This window comes from Bos taurus, chromosome 4 (genome assembly GCF_002263795.3).
Source record: "Bos taurus isolate L1 Dominette 01449 registration number 42190680 breed Hereford chromosome 4, ARS-UCD2.0, whole genome shotgun sequence".
Lineage (NCBI taxonomy): Eukaryota > Metazoa > Chordata > Mammalia > Artiodactyla > Bovidae > Bos > Bos taurus.
Genome location: NC_037331.1, coordinates 9,836,540 through 9,848,730, shown reverse-complemented (window position 1 = coordinate 9,848,730; position 12,191 = coordinate 9,836,540). Strand labels below are relative to the sequence as shown.

The window sequence follows — 12,191 nt, the reverse complement described above, 5'->3', positions numbered from 1 at the left end:
GCTGCACTGATACCAGATGCTCCTTATGGAAGGCTAGAAACCGACAGCAGACTCCTGATTCAGCCAAAGACCCGCCAAGCCAAAGAGAGTACATTTTCAGAAGCAGAGGATATACCTGGGAAATTTCATCATTATGGAAGAGACCAAAAAGGATTGACAAAAGAACTTCAAACCAAGCAACTTCAGTCAAATACTGTAGGAGTTGCTGGGTCTAAAGAAAGAGAATCAGAGGGTAGAATTGATTCATCATTTATCCCAAGCTTATGGACTATGATAGGAAGCATTTTCTCTTCTGGGTCTGAGAAGAAACGAGACACATCCTGGGGGTTAACTGAAGTCAATGCTTTCAAAAACATGCAGTCAGCAGTTGTTCCTCTGGACAATATTTTCAGAGTATGCAAATCCCAGCCTCCCAGCATGTGTAAGGCATCAGCAACTTCTGTGTTTCACAAACATTATGCCATTCATGTATTTCCATGGGACCAGGAATATTTTGATGTGGAGCCCAGCTTCACTGTGACCTATGGAAAGCTAGTGAAACTGCTTTCTCCAAAGCAACAGCAAAGTAGAACAAAGCAAAATGTCCTGTCACCTGAAAAAGAGAAGCAGATGTCAGAGCCTCTAGATCAAAAACAGGTTAGCCCAGACCATAGTCACAAAGCTGGCAAGGCCTGTGTGCTAAAGGTAGTCTGGAATGGACTTGAGGAACTGAAGAATGCCATTAAATACACCAAAAACTTAGACGTGCTTCATCTTGGGAAAGTCTGGGTTAGTATAAGTCTTTCTTTAAAAAATACTGTGTTAGTTGCTCAGTTGTGTCCGACTCTTTGCAACCCCATGGACTCTATATAGCTCGCCAGGCTCCGCTATCCATGGAATTCTCCAGGCAAGAATACTGGAGTGGGTAGTCATTCCTTCTCCAAGGGATCTTGCCAACCCAGGTATTGAACCTGGGTCTCCCACATTGCAGGCAGATTCTTTACTGTCTGAGCCACCAGGGAAGCCCCAAATTGTACTATAGTTCATTTACAATGTTGTTTGTTTCTGGTGTGTAGCAAATGGGTTAGTATAAATCTTAGAAAATAATTTTATGTTGCTTGAACTTGCCCAAATTTTGAACTAAAATATTATAATATTTTATGCACAAGTTGAAAACCAGTGTAATAAATACTATTTAAAGTCCCCCCTCCTCTAGTCTTCTCTGGTGGCTCAGATTGTAAAGAATCTGCCTGCAATGCAGGAGACCAGGGTTTAATCCCTAGTTTGGAAAGATCTGGAGAAGGAAATGGCAACCCACTCCAGTATTCTTGCCTGGAGAATCCCATGGACAGAGGAACCTGGCCGGCTACAGTCCATGGGGTCACAAAGACTCGAACACGACTGAGTGCCTAACGACAACAACAGTTCCCGTGGGGACACATTTCTGATTGCAGGGTAAAGTCCTTGTTTGGGTAAGGTTTGTGTGTGTTTCTGGCTAATAATAACTTGGACAGGTAAAGCTAAGATAGGTACAGGCCCAGAGAGGTCAAAATTACCTGCCTGGGGTAACAAGTCAGTAAGTAGAATAAGATTCAAACCCTGGCAGGCTGACTCTTGAGTTCATGCTTCAAATGGAGTGCCCTACGAAGCCTCACATCTTTAATGCCTGAAGATTTGCTTCCACCTTCTTGAAAGCAAAGGAATGTCTTGGTATGTACTGGGGGAAATGCCCAGTGTACGGAGAGACCCACGGCGTGAGATGACCGGGGTTCAGAGGCACCCGGAAAGCTCCTTGCCCTGCTGGTATTGTTCCTTTACTGTGATGGAGAGCGAGAGTAGTGCACCCAGCATTTCCCCTCCTCATCCCAACTTCAGATGCTAATTTTACAGGAAATGAGTCACCAGCCTCCTTTATTTTAACCTAATTTTGAAGGAAGATTATTGGAACAGGGAAGAACGATGGAAAGGAAAGGGAGTCTCCTTAGTAGGTTTCTTTTACTCTCACAGTTTGGACTGTGACCTTGAGGTCGGTGACTTACAGGTTGTGATCTCTTCAGCCTACATCATTCTTAAAGCTCCAACCGTGCCTCATATTTTCTGTTATCTCTAATCTCTTACTCAAGAAGGTCCCACTGCATCTTGAAAATCATATTGTCTGAACTTGTTAATGGACCTGTCTGTTTCTGATAATCGTTCTGCCATTAGGCAGGAAGCACTGTTATTTCCTTGATGTTGTATGGTGAGGATGGGGTGAAAAAGTGGTGACCAAGTCCTGGAGACCAGGAGAGACGGCGGTGAGGAGCCTGCAGTTGCCACTCTGCGGTCAGGCTGGGAGGGTGGCCAGTGAGAGGTGGCAGTTAGCTGCCACAAGGAACTCAGGCTGCCTTAACCTGAGAGACCAAAAGTGATCACCTTCTGAAGAGGACGTTAAAGAAACAACTGTAGGGAAAAATTGAAATGTTAGTATTAGTACCTGAATGCCCACCTATACTGTCAATCATGGCAGTATCTTATCATTCACCTGAGTTGATAGAAATTAATATCAGTATTTATGCTGTGGAATATTTCTTAATCAAGATTTTAACATTTATATTTTAAATTCACTTTTATATATTTCAGATTCCACATGACCTGAGAAAGAGACTAAATATAGAAATGCATGCAGTTGTCAGAATAACTCCAGTGGAAATTACCCCTAACATTCCGAGATCTCTAAAACTACAACCTACAGAAAACTTGGTGAGTTCACATTTATATGTTATATCACACTTATTTTACATGCACTGTAAAATTTCTAGCTGCTTTAGCTAAGTAATAAGAATGTACTCCTTTATTCTAGAAGGGCAAAGAAGTCTTATTGCCTTTTGGTTTTATTGTGATAAAATACATATAAGATAAAATGCTGTTTTAACTCTTTAAGTGTGCAATTTAGTGCCATTAAGTACATTTATAACATGAAACCATCACTATTTCTGAAACTTTCCCATGCCCTGAATAGAAACTTTGTGCCCATTAAGCAATCACTCCCCACCCTTTCCTCCCCCAATTCTCAACTGCGATCAGTCTCTGAATTTGCTTATTCTAGATCTTATATTAAGTGAAATCATACAATATTTGCCTTTTGTGTCTCTGTTATTTCATTTAACGTGTTGTCAGGGTTTATCCACACTATAGCATATATCAAACTTCATTCCTGCTTATGGCTGCATAGTATTCCATTGTATGTATATATACATGTTGTTTATTCATCTGTTGATGGACGCTGGGGTTATTTCTGCTGTTTTTTGTTTTTTTTTTAAACTTCTGATTAATGCTGCTGTGAATATTGATATACAAATATTTGAGTTTCAGCATCAGTCCTTTCAATGAATATTCAGGACTGATTTCCTTTAGGATTGACTAGTTTAATCTCCTGTGGTTCAAGGGACTCTCAAGCATCTTCTCCAGCACCACAGTTTGAAAGCATCAATTCTTTGGCACTCAGCCGTCTTTATGGTCTAATTTTCTCATCAGTACATGAGTAGTGCAAAGACCCTAGCTTTGACTATACGGACATTTGTCAGTGAAGTGATGTCTTTGCTTTTTAATACAACTGTAGGTTTGTCACAGCTTGCTGCCCAAGAAGCAAGCTTCTGATTTCATGGCTGCAGTCACTGTCCACAGTGATTTTGGAACAGAAGAAGAGAAACTGTCACTGCTTCTACTTTTTCCCCATCTGTTTGCCGTGAAGTGATGGGACCAAATGTCATGATGTTAGCTTTTTGAGTGCTGAGTTGTAAGCCATCTTTTTCACTCTGCTCTTTCACCTTCATCAAGAGGCTTTTTAGTTCCTCTTCACTTTGTGCCGTTAGGGTGGTGTCATCTGCATATCTGAGGTTGTTGATATTTCTCCCAGCAGTCTTGATTCCAGCTTGTAACTCATCCAGCCCAGTATTTTGTATAATGTACTCTCTGTATAAGTTAAATAGTATACAGCTTTGACGTACTCTCTTCTCAAGTTTGAACCAGTCTGTTGTTCCTTGTAAGGTTCTAACTATGGCTTCCTAACCCGCATACAGGTTTCTCAGGAGACGGGTAAGATGGTCTGGTATTCCCATCTCTAAGAATTTTCCAGTTTGTTGTGATCGGCTTTCCCATAGTCAGTGAAGCAGAAGTAGTTTTTTTTCTGGAATTCCCTTGCTTTGTCTATGATCTAGTGAATGTTGTTCCTCTGCCTTTTCTTTCTTTTTTTTTTTTTAATTTTATTTTATTTTTAAACTTGACAATATTGTATTGGTTTTGCCAAATATTGAAATGAATCCGCCACGGGTATACACGTGTTCCCCATCCTGAACCCTCCTCCCTCCTCCCTCCCCATACCATCCCTCTGGGTCGTCCCAGTGCACCAGTCCCAAGCATCCAGAATCGTGCATCGAACCTGGACTGGCGACTCGTTTCATATATGATATTATATGTATTTCAATGCCATTCTCCCAAATCATCCCACCCTCTCCTCCTCCCACAGAGTCCAAAAGACTGTTCTATACATCAGTGTCTCTTTTGCTGTCTCGTATACAGGGTTATTGTTACCATCTTTCTAAATTCCATAAGTATGCGTTAGTATACTGTATTGGTGTTTTTCTTTCTGGCTTACTTCACTCTGTATAGTAGGCTCCAGTTTCATCCACCTCATTAGAGCTGATTCAAATATATTCTTTTTAATGGCTGAGTAATACTCCATTGTGTATATGTACCACAGCTTTCTTATCCATTCATCTGCTGATGGACATCTAGGTTGCTTCCATGTCCTGGCTATTATAAACAGTGCTGTGATGAACATTGGGGTACATGTGTCTCTTTCAATTCTGGTTTCCTCAGTGTGTATGCCCAGCAGTGGGATTGCTGGGTTGTATGGCAGTTCTATTTCCAGTTTTTTAAGGAATCTCCACACTGTTCTCCATAGTGGCTGTACTAGTTTGCATTCCCACCAACAGTGTAAGAGGATTCCCTTTCCTCTGCCTTTTCTAAGTCCAGCTTGTACACCTGGAAGGTCTTGGTTTTTAAGTATTGCTGAAGCCTAGCTTGAAGGATTTTTGAGTATAACCTTACTAGCATGAGAAATGAGTGCAAATGTGTGGTAGTTTTTACATTCTTTGGCACTGCCCTTCTTTGGGATTGGAATGAAAATGGACTTTTTCCAGTCCTGTGGCCACTGCTGGGTTTTCCAAATTTGCTGATATATTGAGTGGAGCACTTTTAACAGCATCATCTTTCAGGATTTGAAATAGCTCAGCTGGAATCCCATCACCTCCACTAGCTTCGTTGATAGTAATGCTTCCTAAGGCCCACTTAAGTTCACACTCCAGGAAGTCTGGCTCTTGCTGAGTGACAACACTGTCTTGGTTATCCAGGTCATTAAGAGCTTTTTGGTACAGTTCTGTGTGTTCTTGCCACCTCTCCTAAGTCTCTGCTTGTTTTTTCAAGCTTCTGGTTCTTTGTTAAACATTTCTTGTGTCCTCTGTCTATGCCACCATTGTTTTGTTGAGATCTTGAGTCATCTTTACTCTAATTACGCTGAATTCTTTTCCAGGCAGATTGCCTGTCTCTACTTCACTTAGTTGTTCTTCTGGGGTTTTATCTGGTTTCTCAGCTGGGTCATACTTTCTAACTTTCTGTGTTCGTGGTCTCTGTTCCTCAGGCTACAGGCTTGTGGTTCTTCTTGCTTCTGCTGTCTCCCCCCTAGTTGGTGAGGTTGATCCAGGGGCGTGTGCAGGCCTCCTGTTGGGAGAGACTGCTGCCTGCCCCCCGGTGAGTGGGTCTAGGTCTTGTCTGTCTGTCGGGAGGGCTGTGTCAAAGGGTGTGTTCGGAGGCAGATATTGGCTCAGGGAGACCTTTGGGCAGCCTGTCTGTTCCTGAGCTGGGCTGTGCTCCCACCCTGGTGGTGGTTCTGGGGCGTCCCAGTGCTGGAGCCTGCAGGCTGTTGGGGAGGCCAGGCCTCCGGGAGAGCTCATGCCCATGAACAGTGCCCGGAGCCCCTGCCACCGCTGTCCTTGTCCTCACAGCAAGCCCCAGCCAGTCCCCGCCTCCCCAGGGAGCCGCCCACAGCCTGCGGGCAGTTCCGCCCGGGTTCCCGTGGCCTCACTGTCTAGCCCTGCATCATAGTGCGGGTGAAGCCTTGCTGAGCACTGGCTTGGAAGCTGCACTGGCCTTCACTGGCCAGAGACACTGATGGCTCCTCCTCCCGGTGCCAGACCCCCGCCTGGGCTGCTGACACGGGGCCCAGAGCGCTCTCACTCCTGTGGCAGAACTTCTGCCATACTATGATTTTCCAGTGTGTGGGTCTCCCACCCCGCAGGTGTAGGATTGGATTATATCACAGAAGCACCCCTCCTGCTGTCTTATTGTGGCTTTTCTTTTCTTTGGATGTAGAATATCTTTTATGGTAGGTTCAGGGTTTTTTGTAGATGTTTATACAGCAGTTAGCTGTGATTTAGCTCTTTTCTTGAGAAGAGGTGAGCTGAGGTCCTTTTGCTCATCCTCTTATCTCTGTCTTGTCTCTCAATATCTTTTTAAAAACCATGTGAAGGTAGTTTAACATTGTCTTGATAACTCCAGGATTTTCAGAGTCAGATATTTTGCTGTCTATATTGCATTGATATTCTTAAGTAATCTTTAAACATATAGGCCACAGTATAAAAGATTTGTAATGTGGAACTTTTATGGCTCTGACTTATAAAGTTCTGAGTTCTCTTTTTTTTTTAAGTTTATAGGAGCTCTGCTTTTAACGTGGTTATTGATCTTGATATTTTTTTTTCAAAAACTAGGTCTTATGTACAAAAGTAATCAGCCACTGCTCATGAGTTTTGTGTTTTCCCTCTGGTATCAGCAATGGGGTATTCCCTTGCCTATCCCTAGTTGTGTGCTGTGGTGGGAGCTGTGTGACCTCGGCAGGTCTCTCTAGGCTGATTATATCATTTAGGACAGAAAGGTGTTTGATTCTAGAGGAACTATGAGTTGCTTTCTGATTCTAAAATTCTTGATTTTAAAAAGTTTTCATTTTCATGTTATGACTTTCTCTAGGTCTTTAATCCCATTTTCCAATAATATACAAAGAAGTAACTGACTTATTTCTGTGATTTTTAAGAGTGGGAAAGTGATGCCTTTTCTTAGTTTAGCTTGCTTTTTTAGTAGTGAGTGTATTCTAAACCAAGCTTAATCAGTGGATCTAATGAATGAAGAGAGATAACAGATATGAGTTGTTATATATAAGCTGTTAGATAATAGATATGGGAGTTGCAAAATGGTAGAAGTTTATTTTCCTAGGCAGATAGAGTCCTTCACATATGAATTTTGGTTAGTTCTGTTTTGTATTTCAAGAAGCTTGTTTAAACTTAATAGTATTAATCTAAAAGCTTCAGAAATTAGCAGTTTTTCTCAGAATTTCTTCATATCTTTTGAACAGTTTATTAACACTCTACTTATTGAACGTATCAACCATCATAGAAAAAAAAGAAAGTGAGACTAACACACAAAGAGTTTGTTTTTCTCTTGTGCAAAGAAGTTTGGAGGAGCTCACAGTGGTTAGACCACGTAAGCACGACGCAGGCCCCTTCGATCGTTCTCTCTGTCACCTTTAGCCTTTGTCTCCTCCTCTCAGATGCAGGGTGCTTACGGTGGTGATAGACGTCACATCTGCATCCTTTCAGCAGAAGGAAAGGCATCTTCTTCTTGCAGGGTTTCTCCACCGTTCAGTTCAGGAGAGAAGGCCTCCTCTTGGGTTGCTGATGGTAATTCGTTGGCCAGAGTGCAGCCACACACATGCACACACAGCTCCAAGCTGGGAACAGAGGATCCCGCTCCCTGACTACAGAGTTTGCTTCACAGGAAGCAGGAGAGAATAGGGTTGGAATGGTTATCAAGTGAGCTGAATTATGCTCTGTGTATCACTGGGCATAGAAAACAGGAGCATTTAAAACTTTGCCATTTGTATGAGTTTTTCTTCAGGCCACACCATACTCATTGTATACTGTAATGTCAAGTCCCAAACCTGTGCCTGTGACCATCGTTTTACTGGCAAGATAAGGTATTAAAATAAGAATGTTAAGTTCAGGTAGTAGAATATCGCCACTGTTTGTTTCCTTTCCTCTGGCAGTCTGAAGACGTAAGTGAAGAAGACATAAAAACTGTGTTCTACTCATGGCTGCAGCAGTCTGCCACTACCGCAGTTCCTCTCATAGTATCAGAGGAGGAGTACATTAAACTGGAAATGAAAGATGGTAAGTATATTTTATTTGTTATTTTCATATTTTTCCTATTAAAGAAGTCGGACAATTTTTCATTGTTTTTCCATCTTGTGATAGGTATGAACAGGAAACCTAATAATGATAATTAAACAGTAGATTTTATGTATCAAAGAATCCTTTTATTTAAATGTAAATAAATTTAAATTTTAAATTATTTCATCTCAGCTTCAGTACTAACTACATTTATTACTTTCTTTTTAATAGGGGTGAAGGAGTTTTCTCTGAATATAGTTCATTCTTGGGAAAAGGAAAAAGAAGAAAATATTTTTCTATTGAGTACCAATCTGCTGCAGAAGATGACAATACAAGTAATTACGTACTACTGAATATTTAATGATAATATTTTCACATGTGATTGATTCTAAAGTATGAATTTACTTGTTAAGACCTTGCATCCTAAACTGTATTAGAAACTCAAATGATAAGAATAAGGAATAACTTGATTTAAAATATTTTATTCTGTAATCTCTTTAACTTACTTAAACAAATGATTGATGTATCCTAAATTTAAAATGGATGCTTCAGCAAAACTGTTCCAGGAATAGAATTGATCGTGTTAACTGGCCAATGGATCATGATTTTAAACTCTTCTAGTATGGGAACAAATGAAAACTTAGCTGAGGGCGGGTAACTTTTTTTTTTAACTTCATATTTTTATTTGCAATTTTGCTGCACAGCCCATATTATTTTGTCAATTCTTAAATTCTCAACTCTTCACAACTATTATCAGATTACTTTTCTTCCAGATATATGTTTAAAGTACTCTTTTTAGAACATTATGTTTTGGTTAGGATATTTACTGTCATTATAGAACTGAAGGTGAATTAAAGTCATTTAGAATTTCAGTGGTTTGAAACTAGATATTATTTCTTTACTTTGGTGAAATACAATTTAAGGAATACCATTCAGAGACTATACAGATGGAAAATTGTGAAAAGAATGCGACATAAATCAAAATTGCAAATAAAGATATATCTCTAAACTGTATGAAGAAGACATTCTTTACTGCTTGTTAAATATTTATATTCCTTAGACGAGTAAATTATTATTGTCAGGGCTGTTTTAAGTAATAATCTTGCATGCACAGTATATCTTTTCTCTCTGGTGTAACAGAATCAGCAATTCAGTTTCCTGGAACCCAAGAAAAGCAGGCAAAAGGTATTATTTTGACATGTAAAATTGATTTTTCCTTGCTACTATAGGTCCTTCTAGACCCTATGGTAAAAGAAGAAAACAGTGAGGAAATTGACTTTATTCTTCCTTTTTTAAAGCTGAACTGCTTGGGGTAAGAAGTTACGGCCAAACTGGCACGTTTAGACACATTTAACATTACCTGTCTTAGGGCTTTTATGTGTAAATATTAAATTAGATGTCAGTGTCGTTGACTAGTCTTACTAATGTAATGGTAGATAGTTTTTTCAAGGATTGTTTCTGTTTTCACACCTGGCTTAGTAATTTGCCTTCTCTTCTGAGATAAACTGAAAGTCTGAAACTTATTAGAAATTTTACTTTGAGATTTGATCTGTGAGAAGAGAGCCAACTAGATATGACCTGGATCATACATGCTTGAATAAAACAATAATTTTTTGAAATTAATAAATTCGCTTTGAAAGTTAAATCCAAAGACATTAGTTGAATGTTTAAAAATATTTCAAATTAAGTTATTCCTTCACTGTCTTATAGATGTACTGATTGATGGGAATTATTTGTGTTTTCTTTAACTTTTAAGACAAATTTGAAAAGAACCTCCTCAACTTCTTTAGCTCTTAATACAGTATAAGAATCTCACATAAACCGTTACTTCTTAGAATTTGTCACAGAGGCCTTTAATGGATGTAGTAGTAGTGATTTGATTTTCTGTAATAGTATAACCTAGAAAGGTTTTAGTTAAAGGATTAAACTACAGAGCAACAATAATCTGCTTTTTAAAGTAAATAATCTACTTTATAAAGTAAAAACTCTTCAGGTCAGACTAATTTTAATAATTTATGATATTTATTATCAGAAATAAACTGGCAGAATCAGGAAGTAGGTTGAAGTTCATGTTTGCGTAATCTTCAGATTGAAACTGGATTTCAAAGATGATGTTTAAGAGGAAATAAGTCTTCAGTTATCCTAATACTTTAAAAGCACTCATGTATGATAATGTTGATTAACAAGCCAGAAATCATTTTGAGGGGGATATATGTGTATATTAAGACAAATCCCCTTAAGGATTCCTATTTGGACAGAATTTCTAGTTACTGCACATATATGAAAATAGTAAAATTAGTTTTAAAATCTGTGACTCAGATTTGGCATTAAATCATTTTACTTTCAAGTAAGGGAAAATTTCCAAGATTTTACTCTTTTTATAAATCATTAGGCTACGAAGGAAAATTTCCAAATTGTTTATAGGTAGATTTTATCCTGTTTTAGCGTTTGATCATGCAATTTACATGTTTTGCAGAGGAGTGAATTCCTTAGGCGTCTCCTCCATGGAGCACATCACTCATAGCCTCCTGGGGCGCCCTTTGTCTCGGCAACTGGTGTCCCTTGTGGCAGGACTTAGAAATGGAGCCCTTCTACTCACGGGAGGAAAGGTATGTGGTTAAAATATGCTCATTTTCATTAATTAGCATGTTTTTTAACTTTAAAAAAAATTTAGAAATATGTATATGGCTGCACCTGGTCTTGGCTGCAGCATGTAGGGTCTTTTCGTTGTGCCATACAGCCTCCTAGTTGCAGCCTGTGGGATCTAGTTCCCTGACCAGGGATCAGACCTGGGCCCCCTGCATTGGGAATGCAGAGTCTTAGCCACTGGACCATCAGGGAAGTACCTGATTAGCCATTTTTAATTCCGCTCTCTTTGAGTTTTAATCATCTGTTATATAGGGTTGTTGATACGATAGATGGAAAGATTTACTCATTCACTAATATTTTTGAGCGCCTGCTATTAGATATTGAGAAAATAGTGTGGAATTGGGCGATGCTCTCCCTGCTGTTTTTCTATTTCAGTTGATATGATTGTTTGAATTTTCTTTTTTATGATGTTGGTAGGGTGTTAAATCGGGATTCCCTGGTGACTCAGTAGTAAAAAATCCACCTGTCAATGCAGGAGGCACAGGTTTGATCCCTGAGTTGGGAAGATCCCCTGGAGAAGGAAATGGCAACCGACTCCAGTATTCTTGCCTGGAAAATCTTGTGGACAGAGGAGCCTGGCAGGCTACAGCCCATGAGGTCGCAAAGGGTCAGACATGGCTTAGTGACTAAACAACAACAGAGCGTGTTAACGGGGCTGATTAATGTTGAAATGTTGAATCGGCCATGCAAATCTGTAATAAATCCCACCTAGTAGTGGTTTCTTATTCTTTTTGTACTTTGCTGAGTTCTGTTTGCTGATATTCTGTTAAGGATTTTTGCATGTAAATTCACGATCAATATTAGCCTGTAGTTCTGCCTTTGGTTTTGCTCTCAGAGTAATACTGGCCTCACAGAATGAGTTGAAAAGTGTTCCCTTCTGTTCTGTTTTTTGGAAGAGATTGTATAAAATTGATGTAAATTCTTTAAAATGTTTGGTAAAATCTCCACTGAAACCATCTGTGCCTAGAGATTTCTTTATATATTTTTTATAAATTCAAAGTCTTTAATCATCTGTTTCATTTTGGCTGGTGTTGGGTAGTTTGTAGTTTTTGAAGAATGTGTTTGTTTCTTCTAACTTGTCAAATTTGTGAGCATGAAGTTGCTTGTAGTATTCTCTAACTGTGGTCTTTTAAAAATTTTTTTATAGGAGTATAGTTGCTTTACTGGAGAAGGGAATGGCAACGCACTCCAGTGTTCTTGCCTGGAGAATCCCATGGACAGAGGAGCCTGGTGGGCTACAGTCCATGGGCTTGCAGAGTCGGCCACGACTGAGTGCCTGACACTATAATTGCTTGACAATGTTAGTTT

The 12,191-nt window shown here is 39.6% G+C and overlaps 1 protein-coding gene and 1 non-coding gene across 3 annotated transcripts in view; one reads left to right on the top strand and one right to left on the bottom strand.

Moving 5' to 3' along the window:
- Nucleotides 1-12,191, top strand: part of PEX1 (peroxisomal biogenesis factor 1) — an 81,453-nt gene that overhangs the window by 21,949 nt on the left and 47,313 nt on the right. For both annotated transcript variants that reach the window (NM_001192071.2, XM_024990550.2), the window contains exons 5-10: nt 2-768; nt 2,599-2,718; nt 8,111-8,234; nt 8,466-8,569; nt 9,464-9,546; nt 10,711-10,843. In NM_001192071.2, the coding sequence (NP_001179000.2) occupies nt 2-768; nt 2,599-2,718; nt 8,111-8,234; nt 8,466-8,569; nt 9,464-9,546; nt 10,711-10,843 (1,331 nt within the window). The remainder of the gene's footprint in view (nt 1; nt 769-2,598; nt 2,719-8,110; nt 8,235-8,465; nt 8,570-9,463; nt 9,547-10,710; nt 10,844-12,191) is intronic.
- On the bottom strand, nt 11,003-11,075 carry TRNAG-CCC (transfer RNA glycine (anticodon CCC)). Its single transcript has one exon. It is a non-coding gene; the product is annotated as a tRNA-Gly (tRNA).